Source organism: Salmo salar, chromosome 21 (assembly GCF_965601325.2).
Source record: "Salmo salar chromosome 21, fSalSal1, whole genome shotgun sequence".
In the NCBI taxonomy this organism is placed as follows: Eukaryota; Metazoa; Chordata; class Actinopteri; order Salmoniformes; family Salmonidae; genus Salmo; species Salmo salar.
Window position 1 is genome coordinate 19,737,438 of NC_138311.1, and position 27,600 is coordinate 19,765,037.

General features: G+C 42.9%; 1 protein-coding gene across 1 annotated transcript; it reads left to right on the forward strand.

The window, feature by feature from the left end:
* The first annotated feature begins 385 nt into the window (after nucleotides 1–385).
* LOC106581739 (exosomal polycystin-1-interacting protein) lies at nucleotides 386–26,910 on the forward strand. Its single transcript, XM_014163983.3, has 3 exons — nucleotides 386–620; nucleotides 20,659–20,799; nucleotides 22,499–26,910. The coding sequence occupies exon 3, from the start codon at nucleotides 22,562–22,564 to the stop codon at nucleotides 23,297–23,299; it is 738 nt and encodes a 245-aa protein (XP_014019458.1). The 5' UTR covers nucleotides 386–620; nucleotides 20,659–20,799; nucleotides 22,499–22,561; the 3' UTR covers nucleotides 23,300–26,910.
* The last annotated feature ends 690 nt before the right edge of the window (nucleotides 26,911–27,600 follow it).

Here is a 27,600-nt window from a genome sequence, read left to right on the forward strand (position 1 = left end):
GGGACAGATAGAGGGAGGTCTTTGTGTTTCTCTCCACTGTTTGAAGCCTATAGCCCGCTCTGCCACACTCAGGCCCAGTGGCTGGCCCGGACCCACTCGGTCTTCTGTTTGCTTTAGAACCCAACAGCACACACACACACTCCTGTGTACTTAGAAAGAGTACTGAATGAGACACACATACACTTAGTTTTGATCGTCCAGTTTCACATTTCCATACTTTTTCTACTTTTAACACACATACACACTAATTAATAGTTCAGTGGGAGTCTGCAGAAAGGGAGCCCTTGTCCCGCTGGTTTAATAATGAAACAGGCTGGCCAGTGGCTTTGGTAGGGGTTGCTATGGGTACACTGGGAACGGGGAGAGGGGAGAGGGGAGAGGGGTGGGTGAGAGGACTGAACTCAGTGAGAGAGACTCGAACATTCCAACCCTGATCGTTGCACATTTGAAGCAGAATTCCCAAGGGATAGAAGAAGTGGACTCAGTGAAAGGGAGATCATACAGACAACTTAAAGACAAAGAGAAGAAGAGAGAGAAAGGTTGAAAAGAAAGAGAAAGAATAAGGGAGCAGGGAAAGAGAAAAATAATGGAAAGCTGAAAGACTTCTCATTAACAAATAGGTAAGTCAAATAAAATGTTATTCGTCACATGCTTCGTAAACCACAGGCTAAGACTAACATTGAAATAAATGCTTCATTACGGGCCCTTCCCAACAATGCAGAGAGAGAATTTCAATTCAATTTTGTTGAACCAACGTGGAATAGACATTGAATTTACGTCTGTGCCCAGTGGGTGGGGATGTGTGTGTTATTTGTGTTTTTGTTTGGTGGGTGTGTGTGTGTCAGATAGGCATGATTCATTTCTAGAACTGTTAAAACATTTTGTTTTAGTTCCAGTAACTGTGTCTTACTGTTCACCTTTCCATGGGGGGGTGGGAACAAAAAACCCTACCACCATAGTAGGACACACTGTCACATTTTGTTCCTGACAACTACCTCTTCATTTTCTACAACTAATGGGATGCACCACCTGCCTAAAAATGACCCAGAGAGGAGGGAGAGAGTCGGTGATAGAGGGGAGGTGGAGAAAGAGAGAGGCAGAGTACAGATTGATTTCTAGAGATAAAGAAGAGAGAAGAAAGCACAGCATATTCTCCATTGTTAAATCAACATCGAAACAGTAGGGCCATATGCACACTGGAACCAGTGTTAAATTAATACACTGCTTAGTGTAAAACTGTATTCAAATATTTCCCAGAGTGCCTTGCCTTTCGAGTGAATTGTAGAGTTACCGCCCATGAAAAATTAAATGAAAGCAATTGTCTGAGGATGGTGCTGGACCATCTAACATAAAATGAAAATGGGACAGTTTGATGAAAAAGCTTTAAATAAAGGTTAAAATCTAGGTCATGTGACAAGATTATCCAAAACAAAGGGCCCTAATAATAACATATAGAATACACCAAACATTCCCGATTAAAACAGGAAAATGTTCCATTTTAGAATTAGCAGCTAGGTAAGTGGATGAGTGTCTGCTAGAGCTGCCAGCCCCTCACACACTGTCTGGAATGTGGTAGACTTTAGGAAATAATTAAGCAGAGGTTTATGAGTGTCTCTACAACAGATTGAGTATGGGTGTGGGCTGATGGCTCTCTGTAATGCTCTGGTCATGGGCAGTATGTGAGAGCAACGGTGTGGTAGATGGCAGTCTTGAAAACAATCATTTACCAACATTGACGTGCAAGAAAAGAGAGAAAAAATGCTAAATGTTAAAGTAAAATAGAAACTATATAGAATAAGGAAGCCTGTGTTTTAAGGTACCACCAGAGTGGAAACAAATGCTTCTCCTTTTTTAGGAACTCAGTCAGGTCTCAATTTACTGTTGAGAGTTAGAAAAGTAGAATACACAAGGCGCAATTGTGAAATGTGGTTGTGCATCAGCAGTCACTAACCAGGTTTCCATCCAACCTTTTTATGTGAGTAAAGTACATGTCGGATAAAAAAATGACATGACAGGTCTGATGGAAACAGAACCTTTTTTGGTAAACTTTCCAAACGTTGACAAAACAAAATATGCTAGAAAAGGTGGGATCTTTTCGAGTCTGTAAAATGTATTTTGCAAGAAATGATGGAGGAAACGCTTTTATGAGCAAATATTAATATAATAACCTTCATATCGAAGTAAACTTGGAGTCACTCGATGGCATGTTGTGTGGTCCTCCCACTACGACTCGTCGTGAAAGCATGCCGTTTATTAGGCTACAGATTAAATAAATGATGATTAACTTCACAGGGTGGTGAAAGTGCACGGTGATGAGCTTGACACTCCTTTCGGAGGGTTTTATTCTGGTGACATGCTCATCTTGCTCTTTTGTCCATAATAATAATCTCATCGTGTAGGCTATACGTGCGCTCCAACAGCGTGCAGATACATCTGTTGGCTAGAACGCACGTGCCAATACCAGAGTGGACAAACTCGCAATATAACAACATTTTTTTGTGAGAAAACTATCAGTAATTTTGAAAATGCGATGGAAAAACATGTAACTTGTATTTTTATTCAGTACATGGGAAAGGTATTGTTATTTGCACTATGTCATCACACACAGCCTTAGCTGCAACAAGTCAATTTAAACATCTGTAAACATCTTTAAACATCTCTGGTGGGAAAATGCACAAATGCACATTGTTTTTATCCCCAGAGAGTGGATTGATGCACCAGTGTGTAAATCTCAGTAACATAATCAAAACATCCCCATTAATATCCGTCAGTTTAAACTAGAGATATCCACCGCATTCGCCTATGTCGCACTTCCGCAGAGCTAGAGCGTTGTTTGACCATGACATCCCAAAAATTGGTCTTCTCACGAAAACGTCTGTAGCATCGAATGGGTTGATCTATAAACTATTACCACTCGGTGGATAGGGGAGCCTCTCACGGACATGGTCTCCGTTTTGCTCTACAACCCCCACAAGTGCCAGGGAACTCGTCTGATAAAACCTCCCTGGTCTTCGTGGTTGAATCTGTGTTTGCTAGACTGAGGGATCTTACAGATAATTGTATGTGTGGGGTACATTCAAAATCACTATTGCACACAGACGGAGTCCATGCAAGTTATGTGACTTCTTAAGTTAATTGTTACTCCTGAACTTAGGCTTGCCATAAAGCGTTTGAATACTTTGTCTCAAGACATTTCAGATGTATTTTTTTATTAATTAGTAGGACAATGACAATCGCAATTTAATCAATTTAAAGTTCAGGCTGTAACACAACAAAATGTGGAAAAAGTCAAGGGCTATGAACACTTTCTAAAGGCACTGTATATCAAGGTTTCCTCAACTCGGTCCTGCCCCCCCTCGATTAAACGACAGCGTCTTAAATCTAGAGCAGTGGTAGAAAAAGTACCCGATTTTCATACTTGAGTAAAAGTAAAGATAATAGAAAATGACTCAAGTAAAAGTGAAAGTAACCCAGTAAAATAATACTTGAATAAAAGTCAAAGTATTTGGTTTTAAATATACTTAAGTATCAAAAGTAAATGTAAATCCTCAAATACACATGTTGGGGCTAGGGGGCAGTATTTTCACGGCTGGATAAAAAAACGTACCCGATTTAATCTGGTTACTAATCCTACCCAGTAACTAGAATATGCATATACTTATTATATATGGATAGAAAACACCCTAAAGTTTCTAAAACTGTTTGAATGGTGTCTGTGAGTATAACAGAACTCATTTGGCAGGCAAAACCCTGAGACATTTTCTGACAGGAAGTGGATACCTGATGTGTTGAATTACCTTTAAGCCTATGCCATTGAAACACACAGGGGTTGATTAATGTTTTGGCACTTCCTATTGCTTCCACTAGATGTCACCAGCCTTTACAAAGTGTTTTGAGTCTTTTACTGTGAGATCTGACCGAACAAGAGCTTTGGAACGGTGATGGCCGATTAGACTCTGGCGCGCGAGTTCATGTTGGGTACCCTCGTTCCAATACGTTATAAAAGAGAATGCATTCGTCCACCTTGAATATTATTCATGTTCTGGTTAAAAAAGGCACTAATGATTTATGCTATACAACGTTTGACATGTTTGAACGAACGTAAATATATTTTTTCCCCTCGTTCATGACGAGAAGTCCGGCTGGCTTAGATCATGTGCTAAGAACACGGAGCTTTTTGGACATAAATGATGAGCTTTTTTGAACAAAACTACATTCGTTATGGACCTGGGATTCCTGGAAGTGACATCTGATGAAGAGAATCAAAGGTAATGGATTATTTACATAGTATTTTCGATTTTAGATCTCTCCAACATGGCCGTTTGTCTGTATAGCAAAGCGTATTTTTCTGGGCGCAGTGCTCAGATTATTGCAAAGTGTGATTTCCCAGTAAGGTTATTTTTAAATCTGGCAAGTTGATTGCGTTCAAGAGATGTAAATCTATAATTCTTTAAATGACAATATAATATTTTACCAATGTTTTCTAATTTTAATTATTTAATTTGTGGTGCTGACTTGACTGCCGGTTATTGGAGGGAAACGATTTCCTGAACATCAACGCCATAGTAAACCGCTGTTTTTGGATATAAATATGAACTTGATAGAACTAAAAATGCATTTATTGTCTAACATAATGTCCTAGGAGTGTCATCTGATGGAGATTGTTAAAGGTTAGTGCATCATTTTAGCTGGTTTTATGGTTTTGGTGACGCCTGTCTTTGAATTGACAAAACATTACACACAGCTATTGTCAATGTACTCTCCTAACATAATCTAACTTTATGCTTTCGCCGTAAAACCTTTTTGAAATCGGACAACGTGGTTAGATTAAGGAGATGTTTATCTTTCAAAGGGTGTAAGATAGTTGTATGTTTGAAAAATTTGAATTTTGACATTTATTTGGTTTCAAATTTGCCGCTCTTGAAATGCACCTGCTGTTGATAGGGTGCACCACGGGTGGCACGCTAGCGTCCCACATAGCCCCAAGAGGTATCAAAAGTATAAATCATTTCAAATTCCCTATATTAATTTACGTATAGCCAGCGGGACACTAACACTGAGACATAATTTACAAACGAAGCATTTGTGTTTAGTGAGTCTGCCAAATAAGGCAGTAAGGATGACCAGAGATGTTCTCTTCATAAGTGCGTGAATTGGACCATTTTTCTGTCCTGCTAAGCATTGAAAATGTAACAAGTGCTTCTGGGTGACAGGGAAAATGTATGGAGTAAAAATTCCATCATTTTCTTTAAGAATGTAGTGGAGTAAAAGTTGTCAAAAATATAATTAGTAAAGTACAGATATCCCCCAAAAAACTGGTCTAGAGCACATGTCAAACTCATTCCACGTAGGGCCGTGTCTGCGGATTTCCGTTCCTCCCTTGTACTTGATAAATTAAGGTCACTAATTAGTAAGGAACTCTCACCTGGTTGTCTAGGTCTTAATTGAAAGGAAAAACAAAAACCAGCAGACACTAGGCCCTCCATGGAATGAGTTTGACATCTGTCACGAACCAGCGAGATGCCCGTAACAAAAAGGGAGACAACGTAGAGATAAGGAATAACTAAAATATATTTATTAACTAAAGTAAACAATATACAATTAACAATGGTGTATATAGTCAGTAGTCAGCAGTGTTAGTGATTGGTTGCTTGCATAGATGTAATAATCAAATCAAATTTATTTGTCACATGGTTAGTAGGTGTTAATGCAAGTGTAGCGAAATGCTTGTGCTTCTAGTTCCGACCATGCAGTAATATAACCTAACAATTCCACAACAACTACCTTGTACACACAAGTGTAAAGGAATGAATATGAATATGTACATAAAAATATATAAATGAGTGATGGCCGAACGGCATAGGCAAGATGCAGTAGATGGTATAGAGTACAGTATATACATATGAGATGAGTAATGTAGGGTATGAAAACATATAAAGCGGCACTGTTTAAGGTGGCTTGTGATACATTACATCAGGATGGCAAGATGCAGTAGATGGTATGGAGTACAGTATATGCATATGAGATGGACATAGCTTATGTTAACATTATATAATATAAAGTGGCTAGTAATAAATTGATTACATCAATTTTCCCATTATTAAAGTGGCTCGAGTTGAGTCAATATGTTGGCAGCAGCCACTCAATGTTAGTGATGGCTGTTTAACAGTCTGACGGCCTTGAGATAGAAGCTGTTTTTCAGTCTCTCGGTTCCAGCTTTGATGCACCTGTACTGACCTCGCCTTCTGGATGATAGCGGGGTGAACAGGCAGTGGCTCGGGTGGTTGCTGTCCTTGATGATCTTTTTGGCCTTCCTGTGACATCGGGTAGTGTAGTTGTCATGGAGGGCAGGTAGTTTGCACCCGGTGATGCGTTGTGCAGACCTCACTACCCTCTGGAGAGCCTTACGGTTCTGGGCGGAGCAGCTGCCGTACCAGGCGGTGATACAGCCCGACAGGATGCTCTCGATTGTGCATCTGTAAAAGTTTGTGAGTGTTTTTGGTGACAAGCCGAATTTCTTCAGCCTCCTGAGGTTGAAGAGGCGCTGCTGCGCATTCTTCACCACGCTGTCTGTGTGGGTGAACCATTTCAGTTTGTCCGTGATGTGTACGCCGAGGAACTTAAAACTTTCCACCTTCTCCACTACTCTCCCATCAATGTAGATAGGGGGCTGCTCCCTCTGCTGTTTCCTGAAGTCCATGATCATCTCTTTTGTTTTGTTGACGTTGAGTGTGAGGTTATTTTCCTGACACCACACTCCGAGGGCCCTCACCTCCTCCCTGTAGGCCGTCTCATCGTTGTTGGTAATCAAGCCTACCACTGTAGTGTGGTCTGCAAACTTGATGATTGAGTTGGAGGCGTGCATGGCCACGCAGTCATGGGTGAACAGGGAGTACAGGAGAGGGCTGAGAACGCAACCTTGTGGGGACCCAGTGTTGAGGATCAGCGGGGTGGAGATGTTGTTACCTACCTTCACCACCTGGGGGCGGCCCGTCAGGAAGTCCAGGACCCAGTTGCACAGGGCGGGGTCGAGACCCAGGGTCTCGAGCTTAATGACGAGTTTGGAGGGTACTATGGTGTTAAATGCTGAGCTGTAGTCGATGAACAGCATTCTTACATAGGTATTCCTCTTGTCCAGATGGGTTAGGGCAGTGTGATGGTGATTGTGTCGTCTGTGGACCTATTGGGTCGGTAAGCAAATTGGAGTGGGTCTAGGGTGTCAGGTAGGGTGGAGGTGATATGGTCCTTGACTAGTCTCTCAAAGCACTTCATGATGACAGAAGTGAGTGCTACGGGGCAATAGTTGTTTAGCTCAGTTACCTTAGCTTTCTTGGGAACAGGAACAATGGTGGCCCTCTTGAAGCATGGGGTGTTGAAAGGTGCCAAAGCAAACAACCAAAACCGCCACAACTAAAATTCAACAGTGTGTCTGCATGGAGAGAGTCTCCTTAATGAATGGACGGTCTATTTACACCCGGGCCCAGGTGTGTCCCATTTCGCTGACGACCCTCCCGGCTCTGCCCACCAACATCCTATTAAGGAAAACAAGAGCAAAGAGAAAGAATTCGGGCAGAGCCGTAGTGGGAGGGTTGTCTCACACCCTTGATCTAGAAGGTGTATTGCATGCCTTAACTTCATGCAGGAGAGAGGCAGCCATGATATTTTATTTAGGATAATTGTGGAGATTGATTAATTTCAGGTTGACATTTTTTAACTGTGTATGTTGCTGGTTATTATTACAATATAATAACTGTATAATAAGTAGAAAATATTCTGTCACATTTCAAACCATACAGTATGTAGTAACAACTTGACATAGGGGAAGTAACAACCTGACATAGTGGAAGTGAGAAAAATACAAGGAAATGAATCATAGAGTAGCAGAGAGTACACAATGGTTGTTTACTTGAATATATCCACAGTAAAACTGCTATTCAGTACAGTATAAATGGCCATGGTCCTAAGACTGATTGGACTGTACCAGAGTACCACAATGTCAGAGTCGCTCCTACGCCCCTGATTATCCGTAACAGGTCTTACAGTTCCAGCTCCCTACATACACGCCCTTGACAAAACATTTTCTGATGATGACTCATTTTGTGACGTTCGTCATTAATGGTAGACCAAGGCGCAGCGTGGGTTGGGTTCATCATATTTTATTTTCAATGTGAACCAGAAAAAACAATACAACGAACGAAAAGCTAGGCGTGCAAACACATGCAACACAAAGACAAGATCCCACAACTGACTGTGGGAAAAAGGGCTGCCTAAGTATGATTCCCAATCAGAGACAACGAATGACAGCTGCCTCTGATTGGAAACCATACTCGGCCAATCAAAGAAAAAGACAACATAGATATACAACACATAGAATGCCCACCCCATGTCACACCCTGACCTAACCAAACAGAGAAAAACGTCTCTCTCAGGTCAGGGCGTGACACATTTTGACCTTTTGTTTACCATTTTTTAAATTATATAGATTTTTTATTTTATTTAACTAGGCAAGTCAGTTAAGAACAAATTCTTATTTACAATGACAGCCTACCAGGGAACTGTGGGTTAACTACCTTGTTCAGGGGCAGAAAAACATTAACTTGTCAGCTTGGGGATTCGATCCAGCAATCTTTCGGGTACTGTCCCAAAACTCTAACCACTAGGTTACCTGCCACCCCAGCAGTACCCTTATATGTATGAAGATGGAATAGTGCCCACTATGAATGTGACCATAAAGTCAGAATATGACCTTTACAGTAAGTGCTGGATAAGATGGTGACCTACATGCAGTGGTAGTAAAAGTACCCAATTTTCATACCTGAGTAAAAGTATAGATACGTTAATAGAAAGTTACTCAAGGAAAATCAAATCAAGTAAAAGTTACCCAGTAAAATACTACTTGAGTAAAAGCATAAAAGTTGGTTCTAAATATACTTCAGTATCAAAGTAAATGTAATTGATCAAATATATTTAAGTATCAAAGGTAAAAGTTTGTAACTGACAATTAACCTGTAAGTCTATGTCGTTGTTTTTTGTTTGAATTGTTTACGTGTTCGCTATGCAGGGGAAATGATAAGACAAGCGGAACTACGTAGCTAATAACTGTTATAGCGGGGATCATTATTGTAGCAACACACCTTTGGAGGGAAGGCAATCCCGCGCTGTGTTAGCTAAGTTTTCATGTCATCGGGTGTAGTTCGTAAAGGTTGAAGTGTGTATGTTAGGATGGTAACGTTATAATAATTAAGGATGAAGTGTGAATTCATGCCAGGTATAATAAGTGTGAAGTTTGACTTCCTCCCTTCTGTAATAAGCAGCCAATGAGGTATTTTTCCTTTATTCATGTGTTTAATCTGATACTGTTATAGCTCCGGCTAAACTGTTTATGTATGTAAGCACTTCAGAGTTATATCCAGCTAATAAGTCACTCGTAAGATAAGAAGGTTGTAAGAGTGTGCTTAACTGTATTTTCATTTACTTTATAGTTCTCACGGAAGGTGATAATTCTGACTAAAACTACAGAATAAAGCCGGCAGTTAAAATCAAGGAACTGTTGTGCTCGTGGTTACTGGAGGGAGCTACAGTGAGAACTCAATGCTCTTCACGAGCAAGAGAAAGAAGAATCTTATCCAGCTGTAAAACGTTCACAAGATTCTCAAATCCTGGTAGGCCCTGTCATCTGCCAGATAAGAGTTTTGCACCTACCTGCAACCTAAGAAGAAAATCTCCACATAAGGAAGCGTCGTGACGCAACATAAGGTCAAGACTAACAGGAAAGTCAGACACACAAGTACAAGTTAAGGTGTTTGAAGGTGGTCCTAGCCTTGTGAACAGCTAATAAGAGACTTTAAGATTACCATTCGTAAGGACTGGAGATAGTTGTGTATTTCATCAAGATGCTGGTATTATGCATTTGCTCTTTCTATCTTAATGCATCGCTGGTATGTGTATTACTGGAAAAATAGTATTTGATACTTACTAAAAAATATATATAGTTACAAAACATTAAGGGTCAGCGTACACCTATTAATTCTATTTCACCTGTAAGTTAATAGTGTAATTGTTTGGTAAGGTGTTTGTTCAAGCCTTTGTTACAAGAATTATACATGTTTATACCGCGTACTAAGGTTTAAATTACAGTGAATTGGAGTATACATTATCTACTCACTTATCCAAACCTTACCTAGAATTGATTTGATTTGATTTAGAATGTCAGAAAGAGGTAGTTTCACTAAAGGTGATAGAGATGGGGTGGGTCAAGTTGAGCAGCCGCAGCAACACCTCGCAAACTTCAAGCCGTCATCAGAACAAACAGAGCAGCAGGAAGAGACCCAGACTGGTCTGGAGTCACGGCTGCCAGCGAATGATAATACAGAGGCTGCTGATGAGACATCACTACAAGAGCCACGAAAAGGTGAGAGGGTCCGCAGGTTAACTGAAAAGGGCAGAGAACTGCGCGATGAAAAGTGGAGACAGCTCGAACATCGTTTCAGGGTCAGCTATGAGAAGTGGAAGGCTTTGGTAAAGGAAGCAAAACTGTCACTGACAGGCTGTTGCTCTGAAGACCTACTAGAAGACCTCTTAAACAAGATCAGCCATACCTCTACAGAGCTAAACCTTGTCTATGTAAATTTGTGTCAAATCGACATTCCCGACAACGATATACGCCACAGAGTTGATACTTGTGAAGCAGTTACAATGTCTATTATCAAGACTGTAAGGTGTCATTTAAAAGGCAGGGAAGAAGGTCAAAGTAACCAGATAGAGCTGCACTGGAAGGACAGCAATTCCTTGTGCATGTCCGAACTCTCACATAAGTCAAGTCTCAACTATCAGCCCTCAAGTGCTTCCTCCCAGTCTCAAAGGTCAACTCCAGACGCTCAAGTGTGTCATCTGTCAAGAGACAAGAGGCTGCGGCGGAAGTTGCTGCTAACCAAGCAGCTTTAGAAGTAATGGTTAAGCAATAACGCCAACTAGAAGAGCTTCAGAGACTCGAAGATAAGAAGAGGACAGCGGAGCAAGAAGCTGAGGCTGTGAAACGCAGCTTAGAAGAAGCTAGGCTGCGAGTCAAGTTAGAGGTAGAAAATGCTGCCAGACGAAGGACGTTAGAAGACAAGCGTAGAGAGTTAGAGCGCCTAGAAGTGTTCAAGAAACTAAATGCTGCCAAGGCGCGGATGCAAGTGTATGAGCAAGATGAAAACTCAGGACGAGAAGAGAGAACTACTCTCTAACTGCAAATCTGTGAAAGAAGTCATGCACAGAAGTGGCTCATTTCACAGTCTCTCACCACAACATGTTGTGACAAGCACACAACAAGAAGATAGCACCAAGACCATGTTCAGGTTACTAGCGGAATCAATCAGTGAAAGCCGCCTCCCCATACCAGAACCAGTAACATTCAATGGAGAACCACTCTCATTCACCAACTGGAAGGTCTCTTTTCAGACTCTGATAGACAGGAAGAACATACCAGCAACTGAGAAGATATATCACTTAAGAAAATATGTCGGTGAGCCTGCCAAGAAAGCCATCGAAAGTTACTTTATGTTAGGAACAGAGTCAGCCTACCATGCTGCGTGGACCATTCTTGAAGAAAGGTACGGAAACAAATTCCTCATCGCTAAGTCCTTCAGAGATAAGCTCAATGCATGGCCTAAGATAGGATCCAAGGACGGTCTTGAACTTAGAGATCTTGTAGACTTTCTTCGCAGCTGTGAGGCTGCCATGTCTCAGAATAAGGGCCTGGAGGTGCTTAATGACTGTAATGAAAACCAAAAGATCCTTGCTAAACTTCCAGATTGGCTAACTTCAAGATGGAATAGAAAGGTCATAGACATCTAAGAAGAAACTGAGACCTTTCCTAGCTTCAGTCAGTTTGTGAAGTTTCTCACGAGAGAAGCCAAGATCGCTTGCAATCCTGTAACATCCCTTCATGCTTTGAAACCAAGTGAAGATGGAAAACCGAAGACGCCAAGGATTCAAAGCCCCGGAGTAAGGGTATTAGCAACTAACTCTGATGAGAAAGATACTGTTACTAGTTGTGTCTTTTGTGAGAAGTCAGGTCACGGTCTCCACAAATGTTGGAAGTTCATGTATAAGCCCACTGCAGAGCGACAGAAGTTTGTTCAAGAGAATAAATTGTGCTTTGGCTGTTTAAGGCCTGGGCATCGTTCGAAAGATTGTGATAACAGGAACACCTGTGACACGTGTCAGAGGAGGCATCCATCCTGCCTGCACGAAGATCGTACTAAAGAAAGGTCAAGGGATAGGAAGACAGAGCCCCCACAAGATAAAGGGACAAGAGCGTCAAGTGAGGCCATATCTAACAGAGTCGTAAGGGACATTAACAACACTCACAACTCCACAATCATTCCAGTATGGGTGTCAACCACAAGTGAGCCAGATCGTGAAGTTCTCGTGTATGCATTTCTTGACACCCAGAGTGACACCATTCTTGAAGAGACAACAAAAGCTCTCAATACAAGGAAGGAGCCAGTACAACAAAATCTCTACAATGGCTTCAAGGAATACCATCGTGCCCTGCCAGAAGCTGTCTGGTTTGCAGGTTAGAGGGTTTTACTTGGAGAAGAAAATCCCTCTGCCAACGACCTACTCGAGAGAGTTTATTCCTGCAAACAGAGATCATATTCCTACTCCAGAGACTGCAAGAGCATGGTCTCATCTTGAACACATTGCAGAGGAGATTGCTCCTCAACAGAGCTGTCATGTCGGTCTCTTAATTGGCTACAACTGCTCCCAGGCTCTCCTTCCAAGAGAAATTGTGTCTGGTAAGGGAAATCAACCTTTTGCTCAGAGAACAGACCTTGGCTGCAGCATAGTCAGCTATGGAAACCCATGTATCGACTATGGCGACGCTATTGGAGTGAGTCATCGGGTTATCGTTAGACAGGTGATGCCAAGCCTTCGATCTTCTTCCAACCTCAAAAATCAAGTACACTATGTTTGTAGAACACGCGTAAGAGAGGTAATCACAGCACTGGACATTATCAAGACGCTTGAATCCGACTTCAACGAGAGAGGAGAAGAGGACCTCATATCTCAAGAGGATATCCGGTTCCTGACAAAAATGAAAGTGGGCATCAGAGGCAAGGGCAATGGACATTACGAGATGCCGCTGCCATTTAAGGAAGAAAGCCCCAACCTCCCGAACAATAAAACATGTGCAGTTCACCGTCTCAAGTGCCTGGAAAGGAGGCTAAGGAGAGACAAGCAGTACTACAAGGACTACACAGCATTCATGGAAGAGACCATAGCTTGTGGAGATGCTGAGAAGGTCTCCAATGAGGAAATTAACAAGCATCCAGCATGGTACATTCCGCACCATGGGGTTTATCACCCACAAAAGCCTGGGAAGATACGAGTCGTCTTTGACTGCTCAGCTAAGTTTCGAGAGGCGTCCTTGAATGACCATCTCCTTACCGGTCCAGAGTTGACAAACACATTGCTGGGTGTATTTTGTCGTTTTTGTAAGTGTCCAGTTGCAATCATGTGTGACGTAGAGCGCATGTTCCACCAGTTTCATGTGACAGCAGATGACTAAGATTATCTGCGGTTCCTTTGGTGGGAGCACCGAGATCTAGAGTCTCAACCCTCAGTGTATCGTATGAAGGTCCACTTTTTCGGCACAGCTTCATCTCCTGGTTGCGCCAACTATGGTCTCAAACATCTTGCTGCCAAAGGACGAGGAAGCTTCAGCGAGAAGTCTATCCAGTTCATAGAAAGGAACTTTTATGTTGATGATGGGTTGACGAGTGTATCGTCTGAAGCTGAAGCGGCCCAGCTGGTGAAAGAAGCAAGAGAGCTTTGCAGCATCGGCAAACTTCGGTGGCACAAGTTTATCTCTAACAGCAAGGAAGTTATAGCCACAATTCCCAAGGAAGAACGTGCCGAGGGTGCCAAAGACCTGGATATGGCTCTGGGTGAACCACACATGGAGAGAGCACTTGGTGTACTGTGGTGTGTCGCATCAGACGAGTTCCAGTTTAGAGTAGTTGTCAAGGAACGCCCACTCCCAAGAAGAGGAGTGTTGTCTACAGTAGCCTCTGTATATAATCTGCTTGGGTTTGTGGCACCCTTTGTCCTGGCAGGTAAGCAGATCTTGCAGCAGATGTGTCGTGACAAGATCGACTGGGATGACCCCCTTCCAGATGACCTACGTTCCCAGTGGGAATTCTGGCTCCATGGTCTACAAAACTTGTCTGAAGTAAGGATCCAATGAGGCTACTTGCCATCAAGTTTCAAGGAAGTGCAGAGTTATGAGCTCCATCACTTCTCCGACGCTAGTACCTCAGGTTATGGAGAGTGCTCATACCTCAGAACAATCAGCACAGCAGGAGAAGTTCATTGCTCCCTAGTTATGGGGAAGTTGAGAGTCGCCCCTTCCAAGGTTACGACCATACCACGACTGGAACTTTCAGCAGCGGTGGTAGCTGTTCGAACAAGTGACATGCTCAAAAGGGAGCTAAAGATACAAGGTCTACAGGAATACTTCTGGACAGACTCGAAGGTAGTTCTTGGCTACATCAACAATGAAGCCAGAATATTCCACATCTTTGTAGCTAACCGTATTCAACGCATTAAGCAAAGAACAGATCCCGAACAATGGAGATATGTGACCTCTGAAGAGAATCCTGCGGATCATGCTTCCAGAGGTCTCACATCAGAACAGCTCATGACTTCCAACTGGTTCACAGGTCCAGACTTTCTTTGGCAAGAAGAACTTCCCAAAGGACAAGTCAAGGGTGGAGAGTTCTCAGACAATGACCCAGAGCTGCAGAAATCCCTAGTCCATGATACCCAGGCAAAGGAAGAAAGATTGTTACTAGATCACCTTCACAAGTTCTCAGACTGGGCAAGAGTGGTAAAAGCTATTGCCAGGCTCAAACGACGTGTCAAGGAAGCCATGGACTTAAAACTGAGGTCCAGTGAAGCTACAAGCATAGAAGAAAGGAGAGAGGCAGAGCTCACCATTATAAAGATGGTTCAAGAAGCAGCCTTCTCCCATGAGATACACAACCTTAGGCACCAGAAAGACATCAAGACCAAAGATAAAGCAAGCAAGTTGCATAAATTGAGTCCATTTCTGGATGAGCAAGGTATCCTCAGGGTGGGAGGTCGCTTGGCTCATGCAACTCTTCATTCCCATGTGAAGCATCCTGCAATCCTGCCAAGAGATAGCCACTTGTCAGTGCTGCTCGTCAAACACTATCATGAAAGAGTACGACACCAAGGACGTGGAATGACGATCAATGAGCTGCGATCCAACGGTATATGGATCCTAGGATGCAGCAATGCAGTTTCCTCTCAAATCTACAAATGTGTGAAATGCAGGAAATTCAGAAGATGTACAGAAGAGCAAAAGATGGCAGATCTTCTGAAGGAACGCATGGAGACCACACCTCCCTTCACATACTGTGGGATGGACTGCTTTGGACCTTTCTATGCCAAGGACGGAAGAAGAGACTTAAAGCGTTATGGGCTCCTACTCACTTGCATGTGCTCTCGAGCAGTTCACATTGAAATGCTTGATGACTTAACCACAGATGCCTTTATCAATGCCCTGCGTTCATTCATTGCCATACGTGGTAATGTTCGTCAACTCAGATGTGATCAAGGCAGCAACTTCCTTGGCGCAAGACGCGAGTTTGTGGACGTCCTAAAAGAAATGGATCAAACATGACTGAAGGAACTTGGATGTGAGTTTATCATGAACACCCCATCTTCAAGTCACATGGGTGGTGTTTGGGAAAGGCAAATCCGCACGATACGAAGTGTCTTAACATCCATTCCTGATCAGTCAGACGGAAGACTCGACAGCGCTTCTCTGCGTACCTTTCTCTATGAAGTCATGGCAATTTTAAATAGTAGGCCCCTAACTACGGAATATCTGAATGATCCATTAGGTCCAGAACCTCTCACACCAAATCACATCTTGACAATGAAGTCCACAATTATCTTACCACCACCTGGACAGTTCATCAAGGAAGATCTTCATCTCTGCAAGAGATGGCGCAGAGTACAATTCTTAGCCAATGAATTCTGGACAAGGCGGAAGAAAGAGTACCTCCTAAACCTCCAACACAGACAGAAATGGAATAGACAGAAGAAACGCAAGGATTAATGACATTGTCATCTTGCAAGATGATACTGCACCACGCAACCAGTGGAAATTGGCAAAGGTTACAGAAGTGTACCCGGGACAGGATTCAAGTTACTGATCAGCGACTCAACCCTGGATGAGAGAGGTAAACGCATCACCAAACCCACCTATCTGGAGAGGCCCATCCATAAGACAGTCACCCTCCTGGAAGCCGATAAAGAAACCTGCCGACACCTTTCACAGAAATCACCGGTGATTGGTGGGAGTGTAACTGACAATTAACCTATAAGTCTATGTCGTTGTTTTTTGTTTGAATTGTTTACGTGTTCGCTATGCAGGGGAAATGATAAGACAAGCGGAACTACGTAGCTAATAACGGTTATAGCGGGGATCATTATTGTAGCAACACACCTTGAGGGAAGGCAATCCCGCGCTGTGTTAGCTAAGTTTTTATGTCATCGGGTGTAGTTTGTAAAGGTTGAAGTGTGTATGTTAGGATGGTAACGTTATAATAATTAAGGATGAAGTGTGAATTCATGCCAGGAATAATAAGTGTGAAGTTTGATTTTCTCCCTTCTGTAATAAGCAGCCAATGAGGTATTTTTCCTTTATTCATGTGTTTAATCTGATACTGTTATAGCTCCGGCTAAACTGTTTATGTATGTAAGTACTTCAGAGTTATACCAAGCTAATAAGTCACTCGTAAGATAAGAAGGTTGTAAGAGTGTGCTTAACTGTATTTTAATTTACTTTATAGTTCTCACGGAAGGTGATAATTCTGACTAAACTACAGAATAAAGCCGGCAGTTAAAATCAAGGAACGGTTGTGCTCGTGGTTACTGGAGGGAGCTACAAAGTTAAAGTATAAATCATTTCAAATTCCTTATATTAAGCAAAGCAGATGGCACAATTTTTATTGTATTTTTTTTTTAACCTTTATTTAACTAGGCAAGTCAGTTAAGAACTAATTCTTATTTACAAAGACGGCCTACCAAAAGGCAAAAGGCCTCCTGCTCTGGGGCTAGGATTCCAAATAAAATAAACAAACATCACAAGAAGAGAGACACCACAACACTACATACAGAGAGACCTAAGACAACAACATAGCATGGCAGCAACACATGACAACACAGCATGGTAGCATCACAACATGACAACTACATGGTAGCTACACAACATGGTAGCAGCACAAAACATGGTACAAACATTACTGGGCACAGACAACAGCACAAAGGGCAAGAAGGTAGAGACAACAATACATCACACGAAGTAGCCACAACTGTTAGTAAGTGTCCATGATTGAGTTTTTTAATGAACCGATGGAGATAAAATTGTCCAGTTTGATTGTTTTTTGCAGCTCATTCCAGTCGTTAGCTGCAGCGAACTGAAAAGAGGGATGTGTGTGCTTTGTTTTTAAAATGTATGGATAGCCAGGGGCACACTCCAACACTCAGACATAATTTACAAACGATGCATTTGTGTTTAGTGAGTCCGCCAGATCAGAGGCAGTAGAGATGATCACATATTCTCTTGATAAGTGCGTGAATTGGACCATTTTCCTGTCCTGCTAAGCATTCAAAATGTAACGAGTACTTTAGGGTGTCAAGGAAAATGTGGGGAGTAAAAAGTGCATTATTTTCTTTAGGAATGTAGTGAAGTAAAAGTTGCCAAAAATATAATTAGTAAAGTAAAGTATAGATACGCCAAAAAACGACTTAAGTAGTACTTTAAAGTATTTCTACTCACTACATACATGACTTGACATGACTCAGCATAACTAGGGTTTCAAAAGGGGGATATATTACTGGAAACTGAAGTTTTCCAGTAAATTACCAGAATTGTGTTATCTTCAAGGATTTTATGTTGCATGATTTTGACTGTTCGTCATGACCTTTAACAATGTTCCAGTGTCTATACAGGTCCACACTTTGTGTTAATTTAACACTGGAGAAGACACCTAGGGGTCCTAGGGGTCATCTAGGGGTCTAGGGTTCCTTTTGGGTCCTAATTGACCACAAAATCAACATTTTGCCATGCCCATATCAGTCTCCGGACTTGAACCCCATTTAAAACCAATCGTTTGAATTGAAGAGGACAGTCCATAAGCGCAGACAAAGGATATCAAGGATTAGGATATAAATAGGATATAAAATAATATAATTTTTTTGGAGCATCCAGCCACATCACCCACTAGGCCTTGGGATTGTGTGTGTATGTTTTGGAGGCCCAGCAACCCGCCCATGGGCTTTTTTACATGACAGGCAGGGTCGCAGTGTGTTCCACTGTCCTGGCAACCACGTTGGCATCTCGTCTCCTCTCTCGTCCAGACACTTACTGGAACCACGCAGGCAGGAAGTGATCTCACTCAAGCCCTGGCCCTCGGTGGAAAAGCCAAACTTTCCATCTGTTTGTCATCCCTGCAGTGGACAGTTTTCTTGGTTGCTAGCAACAACGCCGCGACACAAACATGAATGAATGTGCCCCTACTCTCAATGAGGTAAACATGCTAATATATTAGTCAGTAAACAGTGTATTAGTGTGCTTTGGTGAGTGAGTCATGACTGAGAGGGTTTGAATAGTACAAATCATGCATGGTGCTGCATAATGATGTATCTGTTCAGTGGAACAAGCCTGTGAGACGTTGAGATTTACCCATGAGCCCCTCTGTCACAACATTCCTAGGAAGACAAACGGGAGGGGTGGGTAGTTATATTGTAGTTTGTTTGACCTTTGCTGTTATCGACATAAATATTTTTTTCATGTCTGCATTCTTTTCACACCTCAGTTTCACAATGTTAGTAGTTTCATGCTTCCATCTCAGCAAATTCGCCAGTGTTAAATTAACACAAAGTGTGACCTGTATTGACACTGAAATATTGTTAAAAGGTCATGATTAACAGTCCAAATCATATTTGGATGACACCAGAGCAAAGTATGATGACAAAAGTATGAAAATTGATTGTTGCTTCTCCATTGATAAAGTTTGATCATAAAGTTACTGGTCCCCTCCCCCATGTCAAACTTGGATTCATTATTAAGGGGACACCTTAACTCTCATTTTAATACACCAATGGTAACATTATATTATTTTACCTAATTTAAATAAGTACTGCCTTGGAACCAACATCATAGAAGCAGTTGTCAAGTCAACATATCTTTCAGTGCTGCTGTGAACCACATCACAAGAGACATGCAATTTCAATGTTGTTTGAGTTGTTTTGTGGATCATCAAATTTGCTTGAGCTGATTTTACTACAACACTGCTGGTAGTTAGCCATGAGAGAAAAACTAATTTTCAGAACGACAGTCCAGGACCTTTAAATAATAAAATATTAACGATGACATATCCACTTAGGATCTCACTCGGTGATGCCCATAGGCCTGAAAATAGATGAATGAAACAACCATGTCTCTGTCACTAACAAATTAAATCATGGGTGGTAATTCTACAACTCATTTGAATGGAAAAGCACTCTGGGAAATATGGAAATCAAGCTTTACACTTAGCAGTGTGTTAATTCGGGGCGGCAGGTAGCCTAGTGGTTAGAGTGTTGGGCTAGTAACCGAAAGGTAGCTGTATCAATACTCCTAGCTGACATGGTAAAAATCTGTCATTCTGCCCCTGTAAATAAGAATTTGCTCTTAAATAACTTGCCTAGTAAAAACAAATCTACACTATTCACTGTCTATTGAGGTCCACACTTTCAGTGTTAATTTAACACTGGGTATTTTTGCTGTGTATCAGCTGTTGATTCATAGAGACAGTATACATGAGTATAATTATATTTATTGTGGGCCTGTTTTTTGTTGGTGGTGTTTTTCTTTTACATATGCATGTGTGTTTCTCTGGGAAAGAATGTGTTTTATGTACTAGTTGGAACACATACACACAAACACAGTCAATAAAGGCAGTAATATTAATGAGGACCATCAGGCCATGTGTCCATGGGTCTTCTCCCTCTAGTGTATGACGTGAAGAGACCACTGTGTACTTCCATTACCCTGTCACAGGCCAACAGACTCCTATTTAAAATCCAAGTCTACATAGCTTTTCAAAGGACAAGAACATAATGCACACTGGCTATATTGTCTCCTTTTTTGCTGCTTGTATTAGTTGAAAACATTTCAGATTAAATGTATGGGAGTCAGATAACATGATTGGATAGATATGCTATTTTAATAATTTAAGTGGTCTCGATTAGTCTGAATGGCGTGATAAAAATGTTTTTAGTAGTACCATATTCTAACAGCAGGTGGAAGCTTGAGATACATCACTGACATGGAGAGGAAGGTGCAGTTAGTAGAAGAGGAGAGAGAGAGGGAGGAAATAACAGAGGGAGGGAGTGACATGAGGAGAAAATGGGCAGAGAATTTGTCTGTCATGTCATCACTGAAGACTGTCCGTGGTATCCCGTGTTCAGAGAGTAAGCCTAAGTCCTCTCTATCTTTCTTTCTCCTCTCCTCTTTCTCCCCCTGCTCTCTGACTCCCCCCCTCTGCTTCTCTCTCTGGGCTGACCGTTTCTCACCCTTGCGTCTGCTAGACAGGGGTGCGGAGTTCCAGCGTGTCTCCCAACAGATGTGGAAGGCTAAGTTGCTGCGTCAGGAGCAGAGCTAAAAGGCTAACATCTGAGAAGCAGAGAAGACGACAACATGCCTCCCTGACCACCTCCAGCGCCATCCCTGTAAGTAGCCATACATTTAATAGTCAAGCCACATCTTGAGTCATTTATCATACGGGAATCTGTTAAAGTGCCTGCCTTATGTCTGTGTGTGCATGTGTGTATACGTAACAGACATAGAAAAGGAGAGAGAAGGAGATTGGATTTCGAGGGAAAAGGAGAGAGGATTTGGAGAGGCAGAGAGGGGGGGAGAGGGGGGGGGGAGAGAGGGGGAGAGGGGGATATTGGGTGCCTGCTTGCGGCCGCATGTGGAACATGATGTCAGAGGAATGCTCTGTGCCTCTCCTCATAACTGTCTGGAACAGCAGCCCCCCTCCCTCCCTCCCTCAGCATCTGGCCCTGCAGCTGGAGCCTGCAGCAAGGGAGGGAAAGGAGGAAAAGAGGGAGAGAGAGAGGAAGACAGTAGGGCAGAGGGAGAAGAAGAAGTTTGGTGTGACATAACTCGGGAGAGAGAGATGAGTGGGACTTGGACAGTAACGGAGTGGAAATAAGGAGGGAGATAACTAAACAGGAGCGCTGCATAGGCTTCTAGTATTGCAGACCTGTGAGTCAGGGCTGTGGTCTGGAGGAGGAAGGGAACAGTAGTTGATTAGAGCTTGGGCTCCGGTAATGCAGACTGGGCTATGGTTCTGTGTACTTAGCAGGGGTCAGGTGACTGAAGGATACAGTGGCTGCAGGCAGAGGGAGTTAGAAGCAGCCAGACACTTAGCACAGAATGGGAGTAAGTTAACACAGTGTTGAATGAAGCCACAGCTGCTGAGGTTTTAGTTTAGATTTAAGGCCAGTGGCATATTCTGTTTAAAGACTGAGAATTATTTTGTGCTGTGTGATGGATATAACCTGTTGATGCTAAGATGAGGATTGGGATCGTCATAGCCAATCCTCTGCCAGGCTGGGTTTTCAACCAAATATATCCTCCTAAGTTAGAGAGAAAATAGTCTGAATATGGCACTGTTTTAGCAACTGAAACCCTGATAAGCGCTATACAGTTTATATAAGAGAAAAATAAAAAGGGTTCTTTGTGACCAGATCAATCCTTCTTTTTTTCCATCTATGTACATTATGTCCAACCGTGATGCCAATCACAGCATCGGAAAGTCCTTGCTTCTTGAAGTCAAGATGACTTATTCATCCCACTTTTCCTTCGCTCCTCAATGGGGAAAGAAAGAGGCAGTGTTTTATTTTTCCTGACAGTTTTAATGTGGCTGGCCACGGCCTTTACCGCAGCGCAGCACGGCGCAGGCACTTTTATAGACAGCCAAATGCCATCCGCAGTAGCCCAGGGCCTGGAAGGACCTCGCCCTAATAAAGTAGTGGAGCAAAAAATAAGTGGCTCAATTGCGTCTGCGGTAGCCTGGGCTGTCCTGGAAATAAAAAGCTGAATTCAGCTGGCTGTCTCGCACAGCCCTTAAACCAATAAACTGGAGATGTTAATCAGTAGCAGCTAGGTTACTGTAGGACAGAACAGCTATGGATCATATGCTATTATGAGCAAGTGAGTGTCTGTATAATTATGTGTTCTTTGTGACAAAGAGGCAGAGAGCAATCTGACTCATTTTTCCCCACTGGTATGATTTGTCTTGCTTTCGATTTAGCTTTGTTTATGAATTGGTCTTGGTGTCTACGTTGTGATTTCAACCTTGTATACACCCAAAGCTTCTTAAAAACATGTACTTACATAACTTTCCCTCCTGTCATACAGATTTGCATACAGCCTTCAGGATATCCCCTCGGTGAAGATGTAGTCCAATTGGTTGCCTTGGAGATGTCTCTAAACAGGGCCTCCTCTTGGCGCCGTCCCCCTGCCCTGTTGCTGTGGACTCTGTGGGTTCTACTCCTCCCCTCAACTGTCACCCTGACCACGGGCCCCGGCAACAGCACCCTGCTCTTTGACAGCACCGACAACAGCAACAGCCTGCGGAACTGCAGCTGCTCCGCCCACATCCAGGACTGTGACGAGGCGCTGGCCAACCTGCTGTGCAGCTGCCACACTGTGCAGCGCTCCAAGCTGACCCCAGGTGGCCTGAGGGAGCAGGGCGGACTAACTGTTTGGCTCAGAGAGCCCTGGGTCCTCACAGAGCTGCTGAACGGCAGCGTGGTGCTCGACCTCCGCCTGTCGTTCTGTGGCACTGGCACCCTGGCCATCCCCACCCAGTACCTGGCCCTGTTTGGCCTCCGTAGGCTGAGGGTCCACAGTGCTGCCCAGGGCGCTCCACACCTGGAGCAGGTCCTTACCATCTCCTCTAGGAGTAGGGATATTGAGGGGATGGGGTGCCTCTCCTCCACTGACCCCGCCTCCCCCTCCTCCGTTCTCCATGTATCCTTCCTGGATGTGTCAGTGCTAAATGGGTTGTCGTCCCTGAAGGCCTACAGTGTGAGCGCCCCTCCCATGTCCACCCTCTTCCAACACTTCCCCCACCTGCCCCTACCCCTACACCCCTCCACCTCCCTGGATCAGCCTCCGGAGCCCCAACAGGACTGCCTCCTCACCTTCATATACTAGAACTGTAGGCTCAGAGCTAGATCTGTGGAAACTAGACTGGGCTGGGTGGATGACACTGAGGTGCCTACAAGAGCTCCATCCACCCAGATGTTACTGAATGGGCTTGGGGTGCAGAGAGCTGTGCTGCTTTTCAATGTGTGTCTATATGGTGCATTTGTACAGTGCAGGAAAAAAAAAAACACTTATCTGTCCTCAAGAGGACTCTGGACAAGAAAACACAACCATCTCTGAGAAGAAGATGGAGTCATATTTCAATATCATTGCAAGAGAAAGGGAAAGGTCCGGTGAGGTGAGAGTAAGACAAGGACGGCATCCGTCTGCTGCTCTATAAACTGACAGAGCTTGTAGACCTGCTGCTATCTAACAGTAAAATTTTCCAGATGCTCTTTTCTCTCGGTTATTGCGTGCAGATGGCCTATTAAAACATGTTGTTTTGAAACCGGTTACGATGGCTGCCTTATAAATGGGCCAGCCTGGTTAGAACCCTGTTGGATCATCAGGCGATGGACTTCACGCTTCGTGACTGTAAAGTTCTAAATCCACCTACTTAAGCTGGACTTGGTTGGGGTTTTATTCAAGATGAAGCTAAAAGCGTTCTGGACTGGTTTGATCTGGAGATTGGTCCGGCCCAAGCTGGATTGGTTACGTCTCTCTGTTTCTGGTGTTCTAGAATTCAGGGTTGTCCTGGAACAACCTTGGAGTGGAGTGTTCTCATCTCTATGTTCCACAATGTGTTCTTCTGCTCATGTTCTAGAACAGGGATGGGCAAACTTTTTGGCTCGAAGGCCACATTGGGATTTCGAAATTCAACGGAGGGCCGCACATTTTTTGTTTCTGACGAAATAATAATTCCCCCACCAAAAGTTTGTAAAAAAAAATACTCAAACCTCCCGCGGGCCGGATTGAATGTAGTTTGCCCACTCCTGCATGCCGTAGTTTGCCCACTTCTGTTCTAGAACGACCATGTATATTTACAGTAGTAACTTGACCTGGGACCTACTATAGACCAGCCTAGTAAGGGTTAATAAATTTTACTCATGGTGTAAAAAAAAGGAGCATGCAAAGAGGTGTTAGGAACTCAAAAAGAAGTTCTCCACTCAGAAAACAAATGGCACCAATCTGATCTTTATTTCCATCTCACATTCTGAGAGACGTAAACATTCAATTAATCTAAAACCACTCTCACAAACAAAGACTGCAGCCAACACTTCTGTTCTGTAGATCATCCAGAGTATCTGAACGTGTGCGTGTGTGTGTGTGCATATGAATGTGTGTGTCTAGGCGTTGTGTGCATGTGTACAGTGCATTCGGAAAGAATTCAGACCCTTTCACTTTTTCAACATTTTGTATTGTTACAGCCTTATTCGAAAATGTATTAAATAATTTTTTCACTCATCAATCTACACACCCATAATGACAAAGCAAAAACATTTTTTTTTGCAAATTTATTTTAAAATAAAAAACAGAAATACCTTATTTATATAAGTATTCAGACCCTATGCTATGAGACTCGAAATCAAGCACAGGTGCATACTGTTTCCATTGATCATTCTTGAGAAGTTTCTACAACTTGATTGGAGTCCACCTGTGGTAAATTCAATTGATTAGACATGATTTGGAAAGGCACACATCTGTCTATATAAGGTCCCACAGTTGACAGTGCATGTCAGAGCAAAAACCAAGCCATGAGGTCGAAGGAATTGTCCGTAGAGCTCCGAGACAGGATTGTGTCGAGGCACAGATCTGGGGAAGGGTACCAAAAAATGTCTGCCGCATTGAAGGTCCCCAAGAACACAGTGGCCTCCATCATTCTTAAATGGAAGACGTTTGGAACCACCAAGACTCTTCCTAGAGCTGGCCGCCGGCCAAACTGAACAGTCAGGGAGGTGACCAAGAACCCGATGGTCACTCTGACAGAGCTCCAGAGTTCCTCTGTGGAGATGGGAGAACCTTCCAGAAGGACAATCATATCTGCAGCACTCCACCAATCAGGCCTTTATGGTAGAGTGGCCAGACGGAAGCCACTCCTCAGTAAAAGGTACATGACAGCCCACTTGGGAGTTTGCCTAAAGGTACTCAAAGACTCTCAGACCATGAGAAACAATATTTTCTGGTCTGATGAAACCAAGATTGAACTCTTTGGCCTGAACGCCAAGTGTTATGTCTGTAGGAAACCTGGCACCATCCCTACGGTGAAGCATGGTCGTGGCAGCATCATGCTGTGGGGATGTTTTTCAACGGCAGGGACTGGGAGACTAGTCAGGATCGAGAGAAAGACGAACAGAGCAAAGTACAGAGAGATCCTTGATGAAAACCTGCTCCAGAGTGTTTAAGACCTCAGACTGGGGTGAAGGTTCACCTTCTAACAGGATACCGGCCCTAAGCACACAGCCAAGACAACGCAGGAGTGGCTTCGGGACGTCTCTGAATGTATTTGAGTGGCCCAGCCAGAGCCCTGACTTGAACCCGATCTAACATCTCTGGAGAGACCTGAAAATAGCTGTGCAGCAATGCTCCCCATCCACCCTTACAGAGCTTGAGAGGAACTGCAGAGAAGAATGGAAGAAACTCCCCAAATACAGGTGTGCCAAGCATGTAGCATCATACCCAAGAAGACTTGAGGCTGTAATCACTGCCAAAGGTGCTTCAACAAAGTACTGAGTAAAGGGTCTGAATACATATAATATTTTTTTTGCTATGTCATTATGGGGTATAGTGTGCAGATTGATGAGGGAAAAAACTATTTAATCCATTTTAGAACAAGGCTGTAACATAACAAAATGTGGAAAAAGTCAAGGGGTCTGAATACTTTCCGAATGCTCTGTACATGCATAGCTGCGTGCATATTCTTTTCTCATCTACATCTTGTAACCCTATGGGCCCTGGTCAAAAGTAGTGCACTATATAGGGAATAGGGTGCCATTTGGGACGTGGGCACTCACTAATGACTGTTGATGTTGGAATCTGTATCGCCGATATAATCTCTCAAGCACAGACTCACTCTGTACAGCCAGAAATCTGGCATTAGTCCTTCCCATCTGGGGAATGTATGAGTAGACACCTCTGAAAACCATTAACTGTGGATTAAACATTCAGGCTAGGTCATCAAAAATGTGTTGCTCCTTGCTCTAACCATCTGCCTCTTACGGAAAAACCACATGATTTCACATGTGGAAAATCACATGATTTCACATGTGACATTTCCATATGTTCGGCACATGTGAAATCATGTGAAGCCATGTGTTTTTGGAACACTTCACGTTATGTGGATTTTCACATGTGAAACCATGTGTTTTACATGTGATGATATTTCACATGTGGATTTTCACGTGATCCACAATGTGGATTAACATTTTCAAATGAGATTTCACAGATGATGCCCTACAAACAAAAATAAGTTGTTATGATACACATTGTGTTTTCAACGTACATATTTGACAAACATGACTACACTAGCTAGGTTTCCATCCAATTGGCAACACATTTTAAGGTGAATATTCTAAAATCCGCATGAAAACAAGATGTGTTTCCATAAAAGTGATGATGCAGGGCACATAAAAATACATTTTGCAGTTAAATTCCCAAATACCGAATAAAAAATACAAGTTAAATGTGTTTCCAGGACATTTTTTCAACTGTTGAAAATGTTTGCATTATATAGCGTGTGCCCACTCTGGTATTGGCACATGGGCTCGAGCCAACAGCTCACAGATACAGTGCAGTTATAGCCTACATAAGTGGTTCCCAACCTTTTTCGGTTGCTGTATTTTGCTCTGCCCAGAGTACCCCTGAAGTACCTCCTTGTGCATTTTACCAGTAGGCCTCATGAGTCTTCTCATGTACCCGCTGTGGATAGGCCAAGAGCCCGCAGGGATCCTAGTACCCCTGGTTGGGAACCACTGACCTACATGATGAGAATATTATGGACAATAACGTCCATCAACCATCGAAATTCATGTCACCAGAATAATACCCTCAATATTTATTGGAAAGGAGCATCAAGCTCATCACCTTGCACATTCACCACCCTGTGAAGTTCTGCATCCGACAAGCCAACATTCCTTGTATAATTAATTTTACAGACACAAAAAGATCCCACCTTGTCTAGTGTATTTTGTTTTGTCGATATTTGGAAAGTTTACCAGCAGGTCTGTCATGACATTTTTTATCCGACATGAACTTTACACACATAAAAAGGTTGGATGTAAACCTGATTAAGAGGGTACATTTATTTACACAGTCTTTATTATTCAACATGTTCTCACCTGGGATTTGAACTCACAACCTTTTGGTTCACGGCA

What these genes read in the sequence shown, in the direction of transcription:
- LOC106581739 (XM_014163983.3), top strand. Translation starts at nt 22,562, where the DNA reads ATGTCTCTAAACAGGGCCTCCTCTTGGCGCCGTCCCCCTGCCCTGTTG.